Genomic DNA, 21,198 nt, shown 5'->3' with positions numbered 1-21,198 from the left:
GCTTCTGGGCAGGGAGACTCGTCCAGCAGGAAGAGAATTGGGAGCAGCTGTAAGCAAAGCCTCTGAGGGGCCCTGGGCCCAGCAGGAGGGCTTGGCAACACGTGGGGGGCTGTGTGAGCCTCAACCCGCTCTGTGGTCCCTCCTCACAGGACCACAACATACAGTCTGTGAGCCCCTCAGGCTGGGCCCAACACACAGTCAGCTCCATGGTACTGGGAGCATCTGCCTCCTTGCTCCTGCTCTCCAGCATGGAGGGTGGAGGTGGGGATGGGTGCTCGGGAGGACTCCAGGCTGGGACATTGGGAGGGGTGAAAGCTCAGATCTGGCTGGGTGGAGGGGCTGGGCGGCCCAGATGCTCCACCCAGGCTAAATCCCAGCAGGCCTGCCATCCCTGGTGCTCACAGCATTGGTTGGTGGGACTTGCTGTTGCCGGGTCAGGACGCCTCACTCCAGCTGCTGTGAGCACGGCCTTTACTGACCAATATAACCACAAAGAGCTTCCACACTGGTGGATTTGGGGCTCCAGCGGTGTTAGGGTGCGGCTCTCTGCTCATTGCCTCCGGTCTCAGGCTCCATGTGAGTGCCAGAGTGAAAGTCCAGGAGAAAAGAGACCAGCTCTCAAACTCTCTCAGGAGCACCTTAGATGGCACCCTATTGGTTCTGATTGGGCCTGGCTCTCTCTGAACCAATCACTGTTGAGGGAGGGTGAATGCCATGCTCTGATTGGCCAGACTAGACTCACATGCCCCCCTGGTGCTGGAGGCCTCCATCTCTGCCCAGCCCAGTGTCTAGGTGTGGGAGGGGTCAGTCCTGGAAGACCAGGAACCACTGCCCACTGCCAAGTCTGGAACTACTGACTGACGTCCCAGTGTAACTGACCAAACGATGCCGTGCGCATGTCTATGAGGCAGGATGGATTGCACTCTTATGTATAACTATAAAGTGCCAATTAAAATAAAGAATTAATAGAAGGAAGGGCTCAAGGTGAGGGAGGAGGGGAGGGAAAGGGGAGGTACCAGTTGTTGAAGTGGAGCACATTTTGTTGTATGCATTCATGGATATGTCAAAATGAACCCCACAGTTATTAAAATAAACCCCACTATCATGGACTGGTGAAAACATTTTAAAAAAGAAAGAAAGAAAAGAAGCTAAGGAGAATTGAATGCAGACACTCCAGGTTTGCAAATGGGGTTGGTGAGACCCAGAGGGCTTCCTGGCACTGCTCCACAGCTCACAGAGAGCCCCCTCCACCACTGGGTGCTCATGGCAGAGCTGAGGACAGTGGCAGTGTTATCACCAGCCCATTCACAGGTGAGGACGTGGCTGCGGGGGAGCCTGGGCTGGCTCAAGTCCCCAGCTCGCAGGGCTGAGCTGCACTTGTGCTCAGCCTCCGTGGCCTGGCCCAGTGCTGTCTGCCTTGCCCTGAGCGGCCCACTGCAGACCAGGACAGTGGCAGCCACCCTCCTTGAACCCCGACTTCCTCCTGGCGTGGGCCTCGGGGGGATGGGCTTATCCCCGGGGTGCAGTGCGGCGTTGGTGATGCCCTTGCTCCCGGAGGCTCTGCAGCCCGTTTGGGATTGTACTGTGCTGCTCCCCTCTGCTGTTGGCTTCAGGGCTCTCAGGGCTGTCCTGTCCAGGCCCCTGCTAGGCCCTGGGACCCGGGGAGGAGTGGAGGGGTGCAGCCCTTCCCTGGAGGGCCTGCGGGCTCAGGGCAGGAGTGAATGGGGTCTTCCTTGCTGGAACCTGGGTCTGCCGTGGCCACAAGGAGGAGGCAGGAGAGTGACTGTGGGGAGCTCCCTGGGCTCCAGACAGCAGAGTGCCGGCGGGTGAGGGGCTTGACGGGGAGCAGGGCAGAGGTGGCCCCACAGCAGTCGGGCAGGCCGGCCAGGCTGTGAGGCGTGCCTCTCCTGACCGGTGTCACTCGCAGGCCCCTTGGGTACCTGCCGTGTCTGCAGCCGCCTGTTCATTTACTCTTCCCATTTTTTCTAAGTTTTATTAATTTTTTTAAGTCAGTTTTTTCTTTAGTTTTGCCTAAATAACTATTTTTTGAGAGGAAATTAGCTTCATGTTGCAAACGAAAATAAAATATTCGTGGTACGTCACATGCCGTAAATAGGAAGGACTTGGGTCAGCGCTGTGAAGTCATTCATAACATCTGCACTTGAAACAACGGAGATGGAGCCATCCTCGCCCAGCCTGGGAGAGCTCTGTCTGCACTCAGGGGGCCAGCTGCGGCCACCTGTGCCTGATGAGTACTACAGTGTGACCAGGAAACTGAGGAGCCACGTTGTAAGTTCAGTTCAGCTTTAATAATTCCCAACTTCAGCTAAACACCCACGGGGGCTGTGGGCCGCGGGGCTGCTCCGCGCTCTATAAATGTTGGGCCTGTGGCTGGTTCTCCTGGTGGAAGGAGAGAGGCAGGTGCTGGAGTGGCAGAGACAGAGAGCAGGGACCAGAAGTCCCCCCTCTTCATCATGGGGTCCCAAACCCTGCCCCCGGGATGCTGGTGTCAGAATGGCCGAGTATACAGTGGCCCTGGTATACAGTGGCATAGTGTTTGCATATAGCCTCTGCACATCTTGCTGTGTGCTTCACACCATCTCTAGGCCTCTTGCACTGACAGTGCTGTGGAAAGAGTCGTGACACTGTGTCATGCAGGGAACAATGACCGGGAAAAATAACCCACATGTTCAGTGGATGCAACTTTCTTTTGAGTATTTTCCACGGCACATGGTTGAGTCTGTGGATTCAGAGCCTGGGGACGTGCAGGGTGACGGCATGTGAACCTGACACGCAGCCGCTGTCTGCCTCCACGGCTTCAGGTCTGAGAAGCTGTGGGCACACTGGAAGCTGGGGAGCATCGCCAGCCAGCTTTGCAGGGGCCGTGAGGCTGTGTGTGGTGGTGGGTGGGATTGCACGCACAGCCTGGGAGCCAAGGAGATGCAGGGGACAAGGGACAGCTGGGCGTGGTCATGGGCAGGTGAGGTTCCCAGACAGTAAGAATGTAGGCTTCACAGGTTTGGGACCCAAGTGGCCCCAGGACATTAGAATGGTTAGTTGTGAGAGGGTTGATCCTCCGCAGAGCTGTGGCGTTCTCTCTGGGCACTGCAGTCAGCCTGGGCTCCTGCCACACTGTGAGCACACAGATGGTGCTCTCTGCATGCTGCAGGGAATGCCACCTACCAGCAGGTATTTATTGAGCACCTCTGTGTGCCAGGAACCGTGCTTGATGCTGGGGGTGGAGAGGATCCTGCCCTCCAGGAGTAGACGGGTGATGGACTATTAGTGAGGTGTCCAGTGTGGGAGCTGGTGACTGATGGTCCCAGCTGGCACAGCAGTGAGCACCTTCCCAGCCATGCTGTCTGCTGGCTGTGGGTGCCGAGGAGGGGCATAGTGAGTCAGTCGTGGTTTTGCCCAGGGAAAGGGCAGCCCTGGCGCTGGTGGGGTGCAGGGGGAGAAGGATGATTAGTGGCTGGAACCTGAGCCCGGCCAGGGATCGTGAAACGGGGCAGTGTCGTTGGATTACTGGTCCCCTGGGAGCCCGGGGACCTCCCTGGCTGCATATTCTGTCATATAGCTCTGTAAAACCTGGTGTAGCCTCTAACTTTGTGAAAATCGTCAGCTGATGAAAATACAGGTGCTCTGGCTCTTAGCAACAGAGGAGGTGAAAACACTGACTGCCGGGCTCCAGGCAGCCTGGCCGGAAGAATGCGGGCGTGTGGACGGCGTGGAGTGCGGTCTGCAGAGACACGTGGGGGCCTCCCCTGGCCAGAGTCCTCCTCCAGGCAGCCACAGTTCCCTGCCTGTGGCCTGCTGGTGCTTGGCCATGGAGTGACGGGCACCCAGAGCTGAGAGACCCCGCTCGGGTCCTGGGGAGCCGGTCTCCCTCAACAGGGAAGGTACCGAGGCCTGGGTCGCAGGTGCTGCTGCGTCTCTGGTGGTGAGGAGCGGTGCATCCTGTGGAGGAGCCCAGAGGGCAAGGGCGACTGCACCCAGCTGGGAAGCTGCTGCCAGCGACTGTGATGCCCTTGGGCAGAGCCCACCTGGCGGGTTCTGGATGCTGGGTGACGACAGTCCTGACCGGTCCTGAGAAGAGAAGCCAGGGCTGGGGCCTGGGGCAGAGTGAAGGGCAGGCCCGGTCTGCACCAGGGGTCTGTTCCTGTGACCATTGCCTGGGAGCCTGCTTGTCCTGAGGGCTTTGTGCAGTCCTCGTGGTCCCCTGGAAGTTCCCTGTTCGTCCCCATCTCCTCGTATCCAAACTGTCCCCCTCTCCACCTCCCCTGCTGCCTGGCGCACACATGGCCCAGCCGTCACCAAAGCTCACATAAAGCTCCCTGTCTCCTCCCCCTCAGGTGGAAAGCGTGCCAAGCCTTGCCATTCCCACCCCAGGCCATGGCAGCCTGTCCACCTGTACAGCCACGAGGGGCCCTGGGCACCCTCAGCCACAGACAGCTCTCTGGTGACCAGGCCCATGGCCTCGCCTCTTGCATTCTGGCACATCAGACTTGCCCTCTCTCCTCTTCTGGTCAGTGTGGGCTGTGTACTGCTGACCCCCTGACCAGCCCATCTCCCTCTCAGAGCCCAGCTGACTCTCACTTGCTCCAAGCATCTGCGCCCAACCCTGTCACTCTGCCATCGTCTGCCTGTCCTCGCCATGTGCCCTCTCATGCTGGCCAGGCTCCTGGCCTCTCTCCAGCTGCACTGGGTTTTCTGGGGATATGACCGCCTCCCCCATTTCTGGCAGAAGGTTGGGATCAGGAGCCCAGGTGAGCACAATCCCTGCACTCCTGTGGGGCTGCACACAGTAGGTGCTTCTGCATGGCTGTAGGTGGTCAGGCTGGACTTGGGGTGAGAAACTCACCATCCCCACAGAACCTAAGGACATCACCATCTGCTCATCAGTGTGAGCTCCAGGGGCTCAGACCCAGACACTGAGAGCCCGAGGAGCAGCCTGGGCCCTGGGGCCTGGCAGGCCTGGGCTCAGGCCCACTGCTGGCCCTCCTGGACCATCAACTTCCACAAAGGCAACGTGGGGAACTTTCCCTCTCCTGAGGATACATGTGAGGGGTGGAGCACTCATTCACACAAGGGGCCTGGTAACTGACCAGGCCGGCAACCTGCTGGGGTGTTTCCCCCCTGAACAGTAGCCCTTCCGAATTTAAGGCCGGTCCTCGTAAAGCCTCCTCGTCTCTGCTGGTCAGGGTGCCAGCTCAGCCTCTGTTGAAACAGCCCCTCGCGTCCTTTAATACCGATGTCTTGAGACGGCTGACAGCACTGGGCGATTCTTCTAGAGTTCCATGCACCTCAGAGGTAACAAATGGCGCAGGAGGCCGCAGCTGAGGACCTCTGCTTTATTTTTAGCACCCGGAGGATTTTAAAGACAGTTCAATCGATTTTTTCTCCCCTGAGCAATTCCTCACGCTGGAAGGGGCACTGCGCCAGCCTCCATCGGGAACAGATTTCTGATTCTCATTCATGGAGCGGGTTCCCACAGGCGGGCGGGGAGCTGAGCGGTGGGAGGTTCAGGACCCCGGTCAGCGCACACAGGTCTGTGGGCTTCGCCATCTTTCTTCGCAGGGAACAAAGGAAGGACCCTCCTGCTGTGCCAGGCCCTGTGCTGGGTCAAGGATGCCCCAGCTCCAACCTGGCCCCTGCTTGCTTGTAGGAGTGGTGGTCCCCCTCCTCCCCCTGTGTCCAGGGACGTGGCTTCAGTATGAGCTGGGCCATGGTGATAGTGTCCACTACCCATGTCGACAAACACGACTAAACCTGCCTCCCTTCTTCCCAGAAAGGCAGCTGATGGCACACCGTGATGGCACACTGTCCTGGGGCCTTGAGCAGGCGCAGGGTTTCCGCTCGGTGCCGCTGTCCGTGGTACTGACCCGCCCTCTGTCAGCCCTGAGCACTGGTGTTCTGAGCACAGGGCACCTGGTGCCTTAGGCAATCTCCCAGCAGCTCTGTGGCTGAGCACACAGGTTAGGAGACCTGCCCCGAGTCACTGCGGAGAGATGGCAGGGGCTCCCCCGGGGCTGCCTGCACGTGGAGCCCTAGCACCCAGCTGTCATGCCACTTGGCCTCTCCTTCACAATGACATCACCCCATGGTGGCCACTGGGGTGACTCAGAGGCTGAGCACAGCTTGTGCAGCTCCATCCAGTGACCTCTGACAGTGAGTCAGAGGGGCGTGGCCTTCTCCCCACTTGGCAGAGGTGGAGCTGAGCTCAGAGAGGTGGGCGCCTGCCAAGGCCTCTCAGGACCCCAGGTCCCTCCAGCTGCCCATCCAGCTCTGCAGCTGGGGCAGTGTCTCCTGGCTCCTGCTTTGGCTCCTAAGGAGAATGTGCCACCCAGGACAGAGGAGAGGCTTTGTGAAGCATGTGGCTGAGGGCGAGGACTTGGGAGAAGGGACCAGTGGCTCTGTCCTGAGTCCCATCCCTCCTGACAGGCCTTGGGGTATCTCAGGCTCCCCACTGAAGTCCCTGTGACCCCAGGCCGGAGCCCAGGCCCCCAGCCTGCTGCTCTTGGGATGGATCCTGCCACCCCCAGCCTTGCTCCAGGGCCACTTGTACCCCACCCTCCCTCACCCTGGGCATCTGCTAAGCTGCCCCCTTGCCCAGATTGCCCCCATCACCGTCTTCTCTCCTCTGGACAGAGGCCTGCTGGGCCCAGCATGGGCTTGCCCTCCCAGCTCTTAGAACCCAGGGGTCCAGCTCTGCGCCCACCCAGGTCCTCCCGGGTTGGAGGACTCTTTGCGACTTAGTTTTTGTTCTGTTTCTGTTTGTCCCCAGAGGGAGTAAAGGACTCCGGGTCGCGATTCTGGTTTAACTTTAGCCAAGTGCAAACCTTCCCATGTGTGTCATCTCATGAGACCTCATTACAGCCCTTCAGAGCCATTGTCACCCCGCCCAGGGACAAGAGGCCGGTGCGGAGAGGCTGGGCTTCTGAGAGGCCACACAGCTGTTAGGTGGTGTCTGGTCTCTGACTCCGAGGCTGTTACACACCAGGCAAACACCAATCGCAGCCCAGGACCTTAGGATGAGACTGTGTGGGGACTAGGCCTTTAGGGAGTGACTGGGTGAAGGTCAGACCATGGGGTGGAGTGGGCCCTCCCCAGTACTGCCGGTGTCCTTCTAAAAACAAGAAATCGGGACACACGGGCACCGGGCTGTGAGCACAGTGCAGGGAGAGGGCACCTTCATGCCCAGGAGACGGGCCTTGGGAGGACCAGCCCAGCCGGCACCTTGAGCTTGAGGTTCTGGGCTCCTTGACTAGGAGAGCCAAGCGCCTGCTGTCCAAGCCGCTGTCTGTGGCATTTTGCTGTGGCAGCGGGAGCCCGGCAGGGTGGACGTGAGGTGGCCTGAGTGCTCAGCGCACGTTTGAGGCCAGGCCATCTTTTGGAGATTTGCTGAGGAAAGCAGTTTTCCCAGGACTGTCTCCTGCGCTCCCAGTGTCCCTGATAGGCCAGCGGGGGAGGCTTTCTGTGGCCTGGCCCTGGGCAGGATGCTCCTTCCCTCCCTGCAGCTGCTTGGTTGCCATGGTAACTGTCTCCAGTGCTGAGAGCAGGCTGCTGTCCGCGGCGGCAGAGCAGGTTCCTGCCAAGGCACCTGGATGGCCACGCGTTGCTCCCTTGATCAGTGGAGCCAGAGGCCACAGATTCCCTCCCGTCCAACATCTGTCTGCACTCGGTCCTGCCTTGCTGAGGGCCCCAGCCAGTCCAGCGAGACCCAGTATCAGGGCCCTGGGACACCAACCACAGGGAGGGCTGCCACGGGGCAGACCTGCGCCTGCTCCAGGCCAGCCCGGCCCGGCTAGCCCTGCCTCTGCCTCATGCATGGTCCTAGGCGTGGTGCTGCCCACCCAGCGCCTCCGTCTCCTGCTGGGTGGATGGGAGAGGGCAGCCCTTCCTGCAGGGCTGCAGCTTCTCTACTCCGGTGGGTGGCATTCACTCGCTGTGTCTCCAGGCTAGCCCTCCTGGCATCTCCGCCAAGGCCCACTGGGCGTGACTGGAATGGCCGCACTGCCCTGGCCTTCACGGGTGACGTCCTCACCGTTCTCACTTAGCTCTTCACCAGAACCAACCGGGAACCTTTCCTCATCTCACGGCCTCGCCCCACTGACTGTTGACAGATTCACCCGTGGAGTGGAGAGTGTGCCAAGGCTAGAGGACTGAGAGCCAGGGATGTGGGGACCCCTCTCCCACATGTCACCAGCCCTCATGATGCCCTCCCTGCTGGTGTGACCCTGGCTGGGTCTTCTGATAATGCAGAGCCCCTGACCGCAGGAGACAGAGGGCTTCTATAAAGGTCTCTGCAAACCCGTAGAAGGCCGTGTGACCAGGTGCCCCGTGTCCTTGCAGGAGAGCCAGGAACTTACTCTTGGGTGGAGTGCACCCCATTTCTGAGCTTCACTGATTCTCTTAGCTACAGCTTAGGGTTCACAGGGTGGGCTGAACAGCCAGGGCATCCACACAGCCACCAACCTGCAGGGTGACGAGGCCTCATCCTGGGGACAGGGGGCGCACCCACCCTCCCAGGGCTGCGCGCAACACCCGTCCTCATCTCTCCCAGCTCCTGGCAGCTGTCAGTCATCCTTGGAGCTGCATCACTGGACCCTGGCTCATCTTGGCAGGGCCTCCCCCTCTGGTGACTGTCCTCTGTGTCTCATGAGGACGCTCGTGTTGGATTTAGGGCCCACCTGGGTAATTCAAGGTGATCTCATCTCGAGATCTTGAATTACATCTGCAAAGACCCCCTTTCCAAATAAGATGACTCTCACACTCTCTAGGGGTTATGGACACCTTTTGGGGGGCCATCCTCAGCCCAGGGCTCTGGAGAAAATAATTGCTCAGTCGAGTGGGGGACTTTCCCACTGTCCTTCTCGTCCTGTGTGACCTGCTCCTCTCTCCTGAATCTTCCTGTGCCCCACAACTTTTCTTGTAGGGAATATGATTCTTAGCTGCCAAAGAGTGATGGGGAGTTAGTCAGAGCCCCCCGGACAGCTGGAGCGGAATCAGGTGGGAAAACGGAGGGGCTCTCAATGCACCTGATTATGCCCCTTCCCAAGGGAGGCCCGTCCTGAGGCGGGCCTTGAACAGCAGGGTCCCACACGTGGGTTCACACAGCCGCTCAGGAGCTGAGGAGGGGCCAGGGTTCATCCTCTAGAGGAAAGGGCGTTCCCTGCTCACGCCCACCCCTCGTTCTGCAGACATGGAGACAGGCTGCAGGGCAGAGGTGAGGTTCCCATGTGGCAGCCTGCTCCGGAGACAGCCAGGCCCTGATGCCCAGCCCAAGGCCTCTGGCTTCTGACCTAGTTGCCCAAAGCTAGAGCCGTCCAGGTGGTTGCTGTGGCCTGCACACGCGTGGCCGTGCGGGCGAGTGGAGGCTGCCTTTGCTGGGCCCTGGGGCTTCTGCCACGGCACCTCCCTGACCAGGAGCCCACTGTCAGGCCTGTCCTGGGGGACTAAATGAAATTCAGCAGGGATGGCATCCCTTCTTGGTCATTAGCTCCGTCACATACCCAATGGCTTCCATGAAGAGTGAGGCAGCAGGAGCTGTGGGTCCAGGGACCTGGTGGCCCCGACCCAGTGGGATGCCCACGGCCTGTAGGACACCATGCTGCCCAGAGGCACTGGCTTTGGCTTCAGAGGGCAGCACTGCCCATTGGCTCCAGGGCCCTGCTCAGAGGGCTCCCAGGTCCTGGCCATGACTGTGTTGTGCCCGTGGAGACCAAGCCTGCTCACAGAGTTGCCTTACAGTGTCCACTGTGCCCAGCATCCTTTGCAAGGGCAAGATTCTCCCCAGGTGCTCTGGCTGTGACAGCCACTGTCCTGGGCCACTGAGAGACCCAGGCTTTGGGGCCTGCGACTCCCCAGCCTGCACATAGGCACAAGTTGGAGCTGGCCCAGAAAGGAAAGAGGCCCTTTCCCTACAGGAGACCCCGATGCTGTGGGCAGAGGGGAAAGGAGCTGGGGGAGGGGACAGAGGCCCACAGGCTTGGTTTCAGACACAGTTAGAGTGACAGAGATGTTGAATCCTTCACCAAGAGCGTTCCTGATGAGTATGTAATAGATGCACAACAAAATCTCCTTCTGCTCAACAATGATAGGGGCTGGGAGCCACTGGGGAGAGGGCTCAGGGTGGGAGGGAGGCAGTGGGCCCAGCTTTGCAAGGAAAGTGGACACCACGTGAAAGGGGGGCAGCAGGCACTGCCCCACGCAGCTCTGTGGCTCAGGGGTCTCTGCTGCGGTGTTGTCCAGGGGTCCTGGGAACAGAGGTGCACAGCCTTGTCCTGGGGGCCTTGGGGACAGGGAAAGGCGGAGCAGCCAGGGTGCCGTTGCTGCCCTTCCTTGACCTTGCCCCCAGACATCGTGGACATCAAGCCGGCCAACATGGAGGACCTCACGGAGGTGATCACGGCCTCGGAGTTCCACCCCCACCACTGCAACCTCTTCGTCTACAGCAGCAGCAAGGGCTCCCTGCGGCTCTGCGACATGCGGGCGGCGGCCCTGTGTGACAAGCATTCCAAGCGTAAGTGCCACCCCAGGCCCTGCAGAGGCGGGGGGCGAGCTGCACGGCCTGTCCTGGAGCTGGGGGCGGCCGGAGTGGGCCGGGCTGTTCTGCTGGTCCTGCTGCCCAGGAGCCGCCCAGCTCCAGGGTCTGGGACTCTAGGGCCAGGGCCAGGAGACGCAGAAGTGAAGGAGATGCTGCTCTAATGTCACCTCCTCGGGGGCCCTCCCCTGACGCCACACAGGGCCAGGACCCTGCTCTGCCCATCCTGGGCCGCATCCTTTTCCCTTGCAGAGCTCCCTGGGGGCTGCTCCCTCTTCCCCTGCAGCCCGAGCCCCTCAGAGGCTGGGTGTGGAATGTGTGGCCCCCTCATCCTGGAGCCCCCCAGAGGGTGCCCTGGAGGAGGCCCAGGGGAACAAGCCCTCAGCAAGACAGCCACCACGGCCCACCTTCAGAACACTCGGCTGAGCCTGGCCCCCAGAACTGAGCATGGGGGGCTGGGCTGCCTGGTGCTGGCTGTGGCCCCAGTTGCCACATGGTCTCCAGAGGCCCCTGGAGGCAGGATCAGGCTCCCTTCCTGTGGAGTAGCAGGCTGCACCCCTGCTGGGAGAGCAGGGGCCGTGTCCCTCTGGTCCACCTCCCCATCCATCCCCAGTGCCTATTAACAGTGTCTGGAAAGAGACACTTCCTGAGTGAGTGAGGCCAGTCAGTGGCTGGTGGAGGGTGGGTCACACTCTCCCCTGGGTGCACGTGTCATGGGTAGTCAGTGTGGATCCTGTCTCCGCCCTGGGGACTCAGGCTCAGGCGCTGAAGCCTCCTGTCCCCTCTCCCTCCCTGAGCTCTGTCCCTTGCTCCTGGCCACCACCACTCTCCTCCAGGCCTGCCCACGCTCCATGCCACCAGGGGCTTGCGTCTGAGTTAGGGAGACAGTGAACACGTTCCTAGGCCACAGTGTCAAGTTCAGGGACAGAAGCCAACGAGGGTATGGCAAGACAGACCCCGACGGAGTGAGCCGCGGGAGTGGGGAGAAGGTGGTCCTGAGCAGAGCTGTGCGGGGCAGAGGCAGGAGGCCAGGGGGAGCGCGGGAAGGAGGGCAGGAGGCGAATCAGAGTAGAGCAGGGGCAGGTGGCTCAGGCCACCGCCCGCAGGTCAGGCCAAGGGTGAGAGGTCAAGTGTGCTCCAAGTGAGATGGGCTGCGCCAGGCCTGGGACTCCCAGGCTCAAGCGGTGGTGAGGGGGGTTGGCCTGGAGAGGTGGCAGGCCACCTGTGAGTGGGACATCTGCACACTAGGCTCCCGGGAGCACGGTCCAGCAGGCAGCCAGACGTGAAGGCCTGGAGGCCAGGGAGAGGCCTAGGCCTTTGAGATATCAGTGTGTGGACAGGACAGAGGGGAGGCCAGAGGCCACCTGAGGAGTGTGGGCAGTGCTGGCCCACAACCAGGCCCAGATGGAGCTGTCCCCTGCTCTGCCACAGGGGACAACCACAGGGAGCAGCTTAGCGCAACACAAGTTTATTCTCTTCTGCGCGCAGGTCAGAGTGTGACACCACGGCCTCCTTGCCCCAGGTCGGGTGTCACCAGGGCAGGGCTGGCTCCTCCACAGGCTCTGGGAGAGGAGCCCTTCCCTGCTCTCACCAGCTTCGAGAGGATGCCGCCCACCTTCCTGGGCTTTGGGCTGCCCCCAAACCCTCTCCAAAGCCACTCTGCCTCCCTCTTTGCCTTATGAAGACCCTCTGGTCACACTGGGCCCACTGGGGCACTGCAGGTGAATCCCCACCTCAAGGTCACTGACCAGTGGCCTGAACTTGCCGAGCACCACAGCAGTCCACAGAGTCTGAGCATCAGGGTGCCAGCAGGCTGGGCCGCCACCTGTGCCCACTGCTGCTGACTCAGCCCCGCATCCCCCGAGCCTGGCCTGTGCTCAGCTCTGCCTCAGAGGGCACAGAGTAAGACGGGAACAGACGGGTCCAGGCCCTGACTCCCTCGGAACCCCGTGGAGGGAAGCCGAGGCTCCGGGGCACATCCTTCCTACAGGACAGGAGCTGAGACACCCCGTGTCCAGGACAGCAAAGGGCTACTCGGTGACGTGGACGCCTGCATTATGGAGCACTGCTCGGTCACCTTGTTCTGATATTGTTTTAGAGGATTTTTAAATGATGTGGAAATGCTCCTGTGAGGAGGTTCAGTGGGGGACAAAAGAGCAACGAGCGCTTGGCCAAAGAGGGAAGCAGGGGAGCCCTGGAAAGGACGGGGCCAGGACAGGCCGCTGGCCACCGAGCACGGTTGACACGCTGTTCCTGTTTTTCTCTCTGTTGGTGTTTAACAGGTTCAAACCTTGAATCAGCGAACGTGGGTGGGAAGGGGGCACAGAGGGGCACAGAGACTCTTGGTGCCATGCTGCTCCATTGTTGTGGGGGGTGGGTGGAAATCAGAGCCCCTAGGCTTCCGCAGCCCGTGTCACCCTGGTCCCCTGGGTGTGCGGGAGCACCTGTGTGCTTCCTGAGCTGGGCTAGAAGCATGGATTCCGGCCACGTGACCGCTGCGCTCCTGGTGGTGAGCCAGCCTGGTCTGAGTCACAGGCAAACCTGAGAGTAGGAGGCACAGAGCTTTCTTTTCCATGACTCAATCCAATTTTCGTTCTCGCCCCATCCTCCAGGGCTGCAGGGAGCATTGCTTTGGGGCCCTGGCAGACCCTTCCCCATAATGCACTAGGTTCCGAAGAGCGAGGTGTTCAGGGAATGATGTGGGTCTTCCAGAACATTGGTTGGCAGGGTGCTTGGTGACATGTGGCCAGGTGCCCCCGGAGACATCCCTGTGGCCTGTTTTCTGGCTGCCCATGACTTCCTGGGAGCATCCTGGTGTCCAGGCCCCTCCTGGCCTGTGGACAGGCGGCCATGTGCGCATTGCTGGTTTTATATAGGCCTCTGTGCATGCTCCTAGGTGAAGTTGGCCTTTAATTTTCTTTCCCTATTCTTTGCCCAGTTTTGTTAAGGTTATTTGATTTCCTACAGCGAGCTGGGTAGCTCTGTCTTCCTCTTTCTGGAACTTGGTAGAGTAAACCTGCCCCTGGCGTCTTCATGAAGCTCACGTATGAACCTATCCAGGGATTGAACTCAGGGGCCCTTGACCACTGAGCCCCATCCCCAGCCCTGTTTTGTATTTTATTTAGAGACAGGGTCTCACTGAGTTGCTTAGCAGTTCATGTTGGTGAGGCTGGCTTTGAACTCTCGATCCGCCCGCTGCAGCCTCTGGAGCCACTGGGATTACAGGTGTGGGCCACTGCACCCGGCTGGCTCTAATGTCTTTTTTGAGAATTTTTTTTTAAAGGTCTATTTCCTTTTGATTAGTGGTTTATGCAGATTTTCTATTACAGTTAATTCTGTATTTTAAAATTTTCCAGGATTTTTTATTCTCAAACTCGATAGCCTGCATGGATGGAATAGCTCGCTCTCTCTCTTTTGTGTGCCAGGATGGACCAGGGCCTGGGCATGCCAGGCAGCCTCTACCTCTGGCCACAGCCTCAGCCCCGGGAGCTTTCTCTTCAGATCTGGTGACAGGCTGGTTCCTGCTCTAGACGCCTTCTCAGCTCGCTTTCCTCGTCTCATTTAGTTTGCCGTAAATGCGGGGTGAGGGCTGGGTGTCGCCCCGCTGCCTGCTGTGACCAGGCCGTGCATGGTCCTGAGGGAGGGAACTAAGCAGGCAGCTGATTCCTGATTGGCAGTGGTGGTGGCTGTTTTTGATCAGAACACAAATGATTGTTACTTTAGCTAACGTTTTTAGACCTGGAGATGGACTAGCTCCTGACTCCCACTTGTATCTGTTTGTCCACTTACTGCTCAAAACTCAGCTTGGTAGCGACCCCTCAGGGAGACATGCTCATGTCATCACTTCCTAACAAGACAAACCTGCGATTTTCATTCACACTGTGACCGGAGTCCTGGACCACTTGTGGGTGTTTATTTCCGCGTCAGACAGATGAGGAAACCAAAGGTCCGAGAAGCACAGTAGCTTCCTAGACCCTCCGCATCGAGGTGGGAGGGCGCTTGGGCTGCCCTGCTCTCTGGCACATGGCTCCAGCTTCTCTCCGCACTAGAAACCAGGGTCTTTTGTCTGCTAGGCGATGTGGCAGGGTAGCCATGGAAACAACCCTCTGTGAGTCCTCAGAATAGACAGTTATTTCTGCACTTGACAGCATAGCTGCGGAAGGGGTGGGGCGGGCCTGGAGCAGAGGCTCCGCAGAATGGGTGGTGGCAGTCCAGACCCTTGGTGGGACCAGACCTCGTGCCCAGCTGGTGGTGGGCACAGGGAGAACCCCGGCTCATGTTGCTGACAGCTTGGGGCACAGCCCGTGCTGCTCCGAGTGGGCGTCCATCAAGTCCCGGAGCTGCCCGGAGGAGGGCAGGGTGGTGCATCTCACCGATGGAGCTGGGGGTCATCCCACCCCCGCTGCTGCCACAAGAGCCTGGGAGGCTGCTCTTTCCTCTGTGGCTTGAAACAACACAGCTCTAGAGGTCAGGGAGTCGGAGGCCGGCGGCACGGGTTCCTAGGGCCTCGGGCGGAGTCCGTCCCCAGCCTCCAGGGTCCTTGCCTTCCCCTCCCGTGGCTCCCCTCACCCTCCTCTGTGCTCTGTCTCTCCTCCCTCTCTTCCTCTGCCGTGAGCTTCCTGCCTCCCTCTCAGAGGTCCCTGTGTCGTCACAGGGTGGAAATCCAGGATCCCTGCCTTCAGATCCTTTCTCCGTGTGCACAGGCTCCCGGGAGCAGAGAGCAGACATCTTTAGAGGCTGCTGCCGCCTACCACGTTAAGGCATCGGGAGGTTAGGACGTTGGCCCAGGTCACACAGTCAGGTGGATCCCTGTCTCCTGCCACCAGCCGCAGCTCCTTCTGACTCCCCAGAAATGCTGAAGGCTGAAAACTCAGGGAAATTGTGGGTGAGCCAGGCTCACCTGGCGGGGCTGCGTGGGGGCTCCCAAGGCGCATCCCTGACCCTGCACATGGAGCAGAAAAGCCAGATGGCCTGTCCCCCCAGCAGTCTGGGGGCAGAGTCAGACCCAGCTGCCCCCAAATGGGAGCAGCCAGTGCTCAGGCCCTGCAGCTGGATGCTGAGGCTGGTGAGGCAGAGAAGTGGGCCCGTGGGAGGGGAGGCCAGGGGCACGGGTGGAGGAAGTCCCACATGGACAGGCTTCACGGGGAGAGCGTCCCTTACTCTGAAGGGACAGAGCCACAGGGTGCCTGAGTGTTCGGCAGGCTCTCCCTGGTGGCCAAGTGGAGAACAGACTAGGGGTGAGGTTGGAAACTGGGGACCAGTTGGGGGCTAGCCTGTTAGCACAGGGCAGAGACGCAGTGCTCAGAGCATGGTGGGCTGGCCCAGGAGGAGAGGGTCACGTCCTCGCCTCACGAGCCTGCTGGAGCCATGGGTTGGGTGGAGGCAGGCTGGAGGGTCTGGGGATGGCTGTCTGGAGACGAGGCTCCTGCCGTGTGGAGGAGATGGGGAGACCAACTGACGTGCAGCAGGGACCAGCAGGCATCACGGGTGAGCAGCCCTTGGTCTCCCTCAAGGTGGGGAGAGGCCTCTGAAGCCACAGCAGTGCCCAGCCTAGGGCAGGATCCTGTCAGGCCACCCTTGCGATCCGGTGCTGGACGTCACCAGTAGGAGGCAGCAGAGGGCAGCACTGGAGAGTAGATCTGGGTTCAGAGTCACCACTTTCTCCAGCTCTGACCCCCGGGCGTGGTTTTCAGTGTCTGCCTTGGTTTTCTTGGCTATAAAATGGGGGATAATTAGGGTATCAATTTGATACTTTAATTCAGGGATTAGATGAGGTAATATAAGGGAAGACTTCACAGAATCTGACACAGAATAAACGTGTCACTGTTCCCACAAATGAGCCCTTTTAGGTGCCGGTTCTTCCTCTGCTGGATGATAGCTGGGCCAGTGCCTGTTATGTTTGGTTGTAGGTCTGACAAATGAACAAATGACCTACAGACAGACAGCTGAGCCCAGGGTGGAAACAGTCTCCTGGCCCTCTGACCCATGGGCTGGGCACTCCAGTGACAGTGACCGACTCTCTCTGCAGTCTTTGAGGAACCCGAGGACCCCAGCAACCGCTCCTTCTTCTCGGAAATCATCTCCTCGGTGTCAGACGTGAAGTTCAGCCACAGCGGCCGCTACATGCTCACACGGGATTACCTCACGGTCAAGGTCTGGGACCTGAACATGGAGGCGAGGCCCATAGAGACCTACCAGGTGGGTGCCACCGCCTGAAGACCTCAGGCCGCTCCACAGGTGGGGTCCCACAGGAAATGTCCCTGCACCTGGGGCCTCGGTTTTAAGGAGATGGTGAAAACGAAGATGGACTTCAGGCTGGGTCTAATGCGGGGTGCAGGGTGCACCCCTCCTCCAGCATCTGCAGTCCTCCTGCTAAGTGAGGAGAGCGCTGCCCTCACCCGGGAGCAGCCGGGGCAGGGAGCGGGCAGGGGAGTGGGGAGCGGGCAGGGAGTGGGCACGCCTCTAGGCCTCAGCACAGGGCTGTGGGCCGGGTGCAGGGTGAGAGCCGGCGCCTCCCTGGGAAGGGTGTGCGTGTGTTTTCCTCCCAAGTTCCACGCAGAGCCTGTGGGTGGGCGGCCAGCTTCACGGGGTGCTAGACTCGCACGTGGAGCTGCGGGGGCAGGCTTCCTGGAAGAGGAGGCATTTGTACTAGACCTGGAGGCATGAGCAGGATTTGGTCATGCAGATGTAGCCAGAAAACACCCACCAGAAGCCCAGCTGGATCCTCATGGCGTCACCTGGGATGAGTGCATGGGGTGTCACATCTGCCACACATGGGGTCACCTCCATTCCTTACTGCCCCTATGAAGAGGGTGTTGTCAGCCCTCCTGCAGAAAGGGAAGCCCGAGCTCTAAGGGGCTGGGGTACGAGGGAGGCGACCCTGATTCAGTGACCCACACCCAGCTCCCTCCCGGAGGCCTGGGAGGGGCGTGTCTTGTTAGGCACAGGGGTGGGGACTGGGAAGGAGCACAGAGCTCAGAAGACAGGGCACTCCGAGGCTGAGCTGGGCCGTGTGAGCAGTGCCCCTGGAGGCCACGTGCCCATGGAGCATCTCCTGGTGACGGCCTCTTATTTGGCCACGGGTGAGGTACTGAGCCCCCACTCCACCCCCACTGCACACCCTGGACAGGGATAGGCTCTTCTGTGTCCCTCTAGAAATAGCAGAGGCTATGGGACAGGGACAAACCATGCCTTTCATGACCCTGTGGTCAGTGCAGACCCGTGAAGCACACGCCTCGATTTCAGGCGCTTTGAGAGGGGGGTGTGGAGTCTCTTGTGGGTCTCAGACCGGCTGGGGACACAGCACATGACGAACCATGTGCCAGGCTTCGTGGGGAGCAGGGTCCCTTGGGCCACCTGCAGCACCTTGCAAACAGGGCTCTTTCTCTCCACCACGAGGAGTCTGGGGAGGGCAGCCCAGGAGCGGCCAGTTCCTGTGATGTTGTCCCTGTCCCTGCTCTCACCTGGCCCTCCTCTCACCAGGTCCATGATTACCTTCGGAGCAAGCTCTGTTCCCTGTACGAGAATGACTGCATCTTCGACAAGTTTGAATGTGCCTGGAACGGCAGTGACAGGTGAGCCCAGCCTTGGCCGCCCTGCATGTGGCAGGAGTGTTCTCGACCTGCAGGAGCTCAGCGGGCGACTGGGGCGATTGGGGCAACCGTCTGGGGTGGACACGCCTTGCTGAGTGAAGGTGTCGGTGCGAGGCCACACCCTGGGGCCATCACGCGTGATGGCTGAACCCTAGTGCCTTTTCTCCATGAGGCAGAAGCATATGCCACCTGGTCACTGCCATCTGTCCACACCTATGGGCCCCAAGATGGCCTCACTTCTCTACAGCAGTGACCATTGGTCCACCTGGCCCCTGCTCCCGCCATCATTGTGGCCACCATTGGCCACAGCCCTGAGCAGGCCTTCCATTATCCATCCATGCAGTGGGGAGAAGGGGCGGGGTCCAGGGGCATGGCCCAGCTTGTCCACTCACGTGGATGGCCCCTGCCACACACCTCCTACTGGGCAGTCGGCCCCCTGAGCTGCTGAGGGCTGCCATGCTGCTGTAGTCCTGGAAGGGGCTGGGCTGTGACCTGCTGTGGCTTTGGACACAGGGCTGGGAAGAGTGGGGGACAGCGACTGGACCAGGGCTAGGAGGAAGCCACAAGGAGGCAGGCCTGGCCCCAGGTGGGCGGAGCCAGTGGTAACAGGAGCCCCTGGGCCTGCTGATGTCCTGGGGCAGAGCTGCCTGCAGGGCCTCCGACCAGAGCTGTGTGCGGTGGCCAGCCCGGTAGTCACAGGGGGTCCACTGAAGGACGCATAGAAAGCCAGGATGGCCCCCCAGGACCCTCTCTGGCCTGTGGACTGACCCCACCCCGAGGAGGTGGGAGTGCTCAGACCCTCCTGTCCTGTGGCCCTCCCATACTTGGGGACTCCCTGGTGAACACTGGGAGGTGCAGTGAGAATCTCAGGAGAGGGACTTGGTGCTGAGCTACTAGGTATGTCCTTCCTCCACACGGGCACCAGGGGGCGCTTGTGACCTGGCGACGTCTGCACCCAGAGCCAGAAGTGCTGAGCTCCAGTGGCTGGTGCGTGGCCTCTGGGGCTCAGCTGTCCTGTTCCCCACCCAGCACTTCCTGTGGGGTGCACCTTTCAGGCCAGCTGTCCCGGCCCTGGTGGTCCCCACCCCTCCCTGCTTCCTGCTCCCGCCCCCAGGAACCCGCCCTGAGTGCTCTGCTCCTGGGCGGCTCCTCCTGGCTTCCTGCAGGAAGCCCTGGGGTCCTCCCATGCCCCCCGTAGCCCCCTGGGTGTTCCTCTCCTGTCCTGCCACCTACACGGGCTTTCCCATGGCCTCTGTCCTCTTGGCCTCCTGACCAGGACTAGACGGAGCCCCAAGGTGGGGTGGGCTGGGGTTCAGTCCGAGTGCAGCCCTCATTCAGCCAAGGGCTTTCGCATTTCTGGGGCACAGAGGCACCGGGCCACCTCTGAGCTTGGCCTGCCGGTGGCTGGGATCCCATGCTGCCCTTTGGGACTTCGGGGGCTCAGGGAGAAGCTATGCTGCCCCAGGATCCCACTCTTGCACAATGAGGCAAAATCAAGCCCACGGCCCGCAGCCGTGCTCCCTGGCTAATGGGAAGCTGAGCCCCCACGGGACAGAGGGGCAGTGAGGAGGTGCTGGTGCCACATTTTGTGTTGGGCGACAGCCCTGCAGTGACCCACCCATTCCAGCAAGGCACACGGTGGCTTCCTCTGGAGAGTGCCTTGTTAAGTCGCTGGGCCCCTGAGTCTGCCCACCTGGAAAGTGACACTAATAAAGCCTGGCCGTCCATGGCTATCTTGTGAGCCCTGGCCGGGTGGCTCATCTGCGCCTGTGCACACAGTTGGCAGGCCTGTGTTCTCCCTGGTCACCCGTGGGAGAATCCTGCTGCCCTCTGTGACAGCTCCAACACATTCCTGTCCCTGAAGCCCTCTGCAGCCTGTCCTCTTGGAGCATCTCTGGTTGCAAGGCTCGGACAAGCCTCGTCTCCCTGGAGAAGTGCAGCAGGGCTCCCCAGGGCTGGCCGCATCCTGGGGACCTCTCTTCTTTGTCCTGCCCACGTCTGCCCCCCTGCCTCCCCTCTGCCCTTCCTCCTCCCTGCTGGGATGACAACCCCCAACAGTCCCCCTTCCATCACCTTCACAGCCCCCACCCCTCTTCCAGAGTGACACAGACACAGCCACTTTCTGAGGTCCCAGTAAGGCATGAAATGACCCTTAATCTGCCTGTCCCTCCCTCTCCCTTTCTCTCTCTGCCCCTCTCTCCTTTTCTTCCTCCCTATCTTCCTCCCCCACTTCTCTCCCTGGTGACTCCCCCTCCTCTTGCCACAGGCCTGCAGGTCACAGGTGACGCGAAACCCTAAACCTACCAGTCCCAGAGCACTGCACTTCCCCTGTGGTACCCTTGGAACCTTCCAAAACTATCCATAAGTGCTTGTTCCTCAGACTCCTCTGGTCACCACTGGCATGTGCTCTCATTGAGACCCTGAGTGAACCCTCACCAGGTGGGCCTGGGTGCCCCAGGGACACCCACAGAGGAGCCTCCTGTGGCTCACTGCCCACCTTGTCCCTCAGAGCCAGCTGGGTGGAAGGGAGGTGACAGGCAAGGCCTCCACTGTGGCACAGTCCTCCCATGAGAAGGAAGCCTTGATAAGAGAGACGTGTCCCCTGCAGCCTGGGTATACCATCATCCAGGGCCATGGGCCAGGTTCCTGAGCCCCACGGGACGCCCGTCCTGTCCCCGCACGGTGCTTGGGAGGAGCTTGCCTCAGAAGCACAGCTCGGCCTCCAAGAGGAGAGAGCCCCGTGGGGCCAGCACCTCCCGGGGGTGCAGGCCAAACCTCTGCACCCCTCATGGCTCTTGGAGGCCCCTCCTCCTCTCCAGGTACCTCCCCACACACAGCTGCTCTGGCCTCCCCTGGGCCCAGGCCTGCGCACTCTCCCCTCCAGGGTCTTACTCTGTGTGTACTCTTAGCAGTTCCCTCCGCAGGCAGAAGTCCTAGTTAGGAGAGGGGAGAGGACAGGGGGCGTGGAGAGTGCAGACCCTCATCAGGGAGCTGGAGACACAGGGGCACTGAGCCTCTTGCAGCCTCTCTACAGCTATGGCTCCTGGGAGCAGGGCGCCTGGG

General features: G+C 60.5%; 1 protein-coding gene across 2 annotated transcripts in view; it reads left to right on the top strand.

Moving 5' to 3' along the window:
• Ppp2r2c (protein phosphatase 2 regulatory subunit Bgamma) overlaps positions 1–21,198 on the top strand; it is a 97,760-nt gene that overhangs the window by 72,372 nt on the left and 4,190 nt on the right. For both annotated transcript variants that reach the window (XM_046423646.2, XM_058572428.1), the window contains exons 6-8: positions 10,358–10,522; positions 16,572–16,741; positions 18,026–18,117. In XM_046423646.2, coding sequence (XP_046279602.1) covers positions 10,358–10,522; positions 16,572–16,741; positions 18,026–18,117 — 427 coding nt within the window. The remainder of the gene's footprint in view (positions 1–10,357; positions 10,523–16,571; positions 16,742–18,025; positions 18,118–21,198) is intronic.

Source organism: Marmota monax, unplaced genomic scaffold (assembly GCF_021218885.2).
Source record: "Marmota monax isolate L192 unplaced genomic scaffold, Marmota_monax_Labrador192_F-V1.1 WCK01_AAM20220418_F8-fsc00009, whole genome shotgun sequence".
NCBI classification, from domain to species: Eukaryota; Metazoa; Chordata; class Mammalia; order Rodentia; family Sciuridae; genus Marmota; species Marmota monax.
Note: the sequence above shows the minus strand (reverse complement) of the source record. Positions and strands in the feature narration are given on the sequence as shown.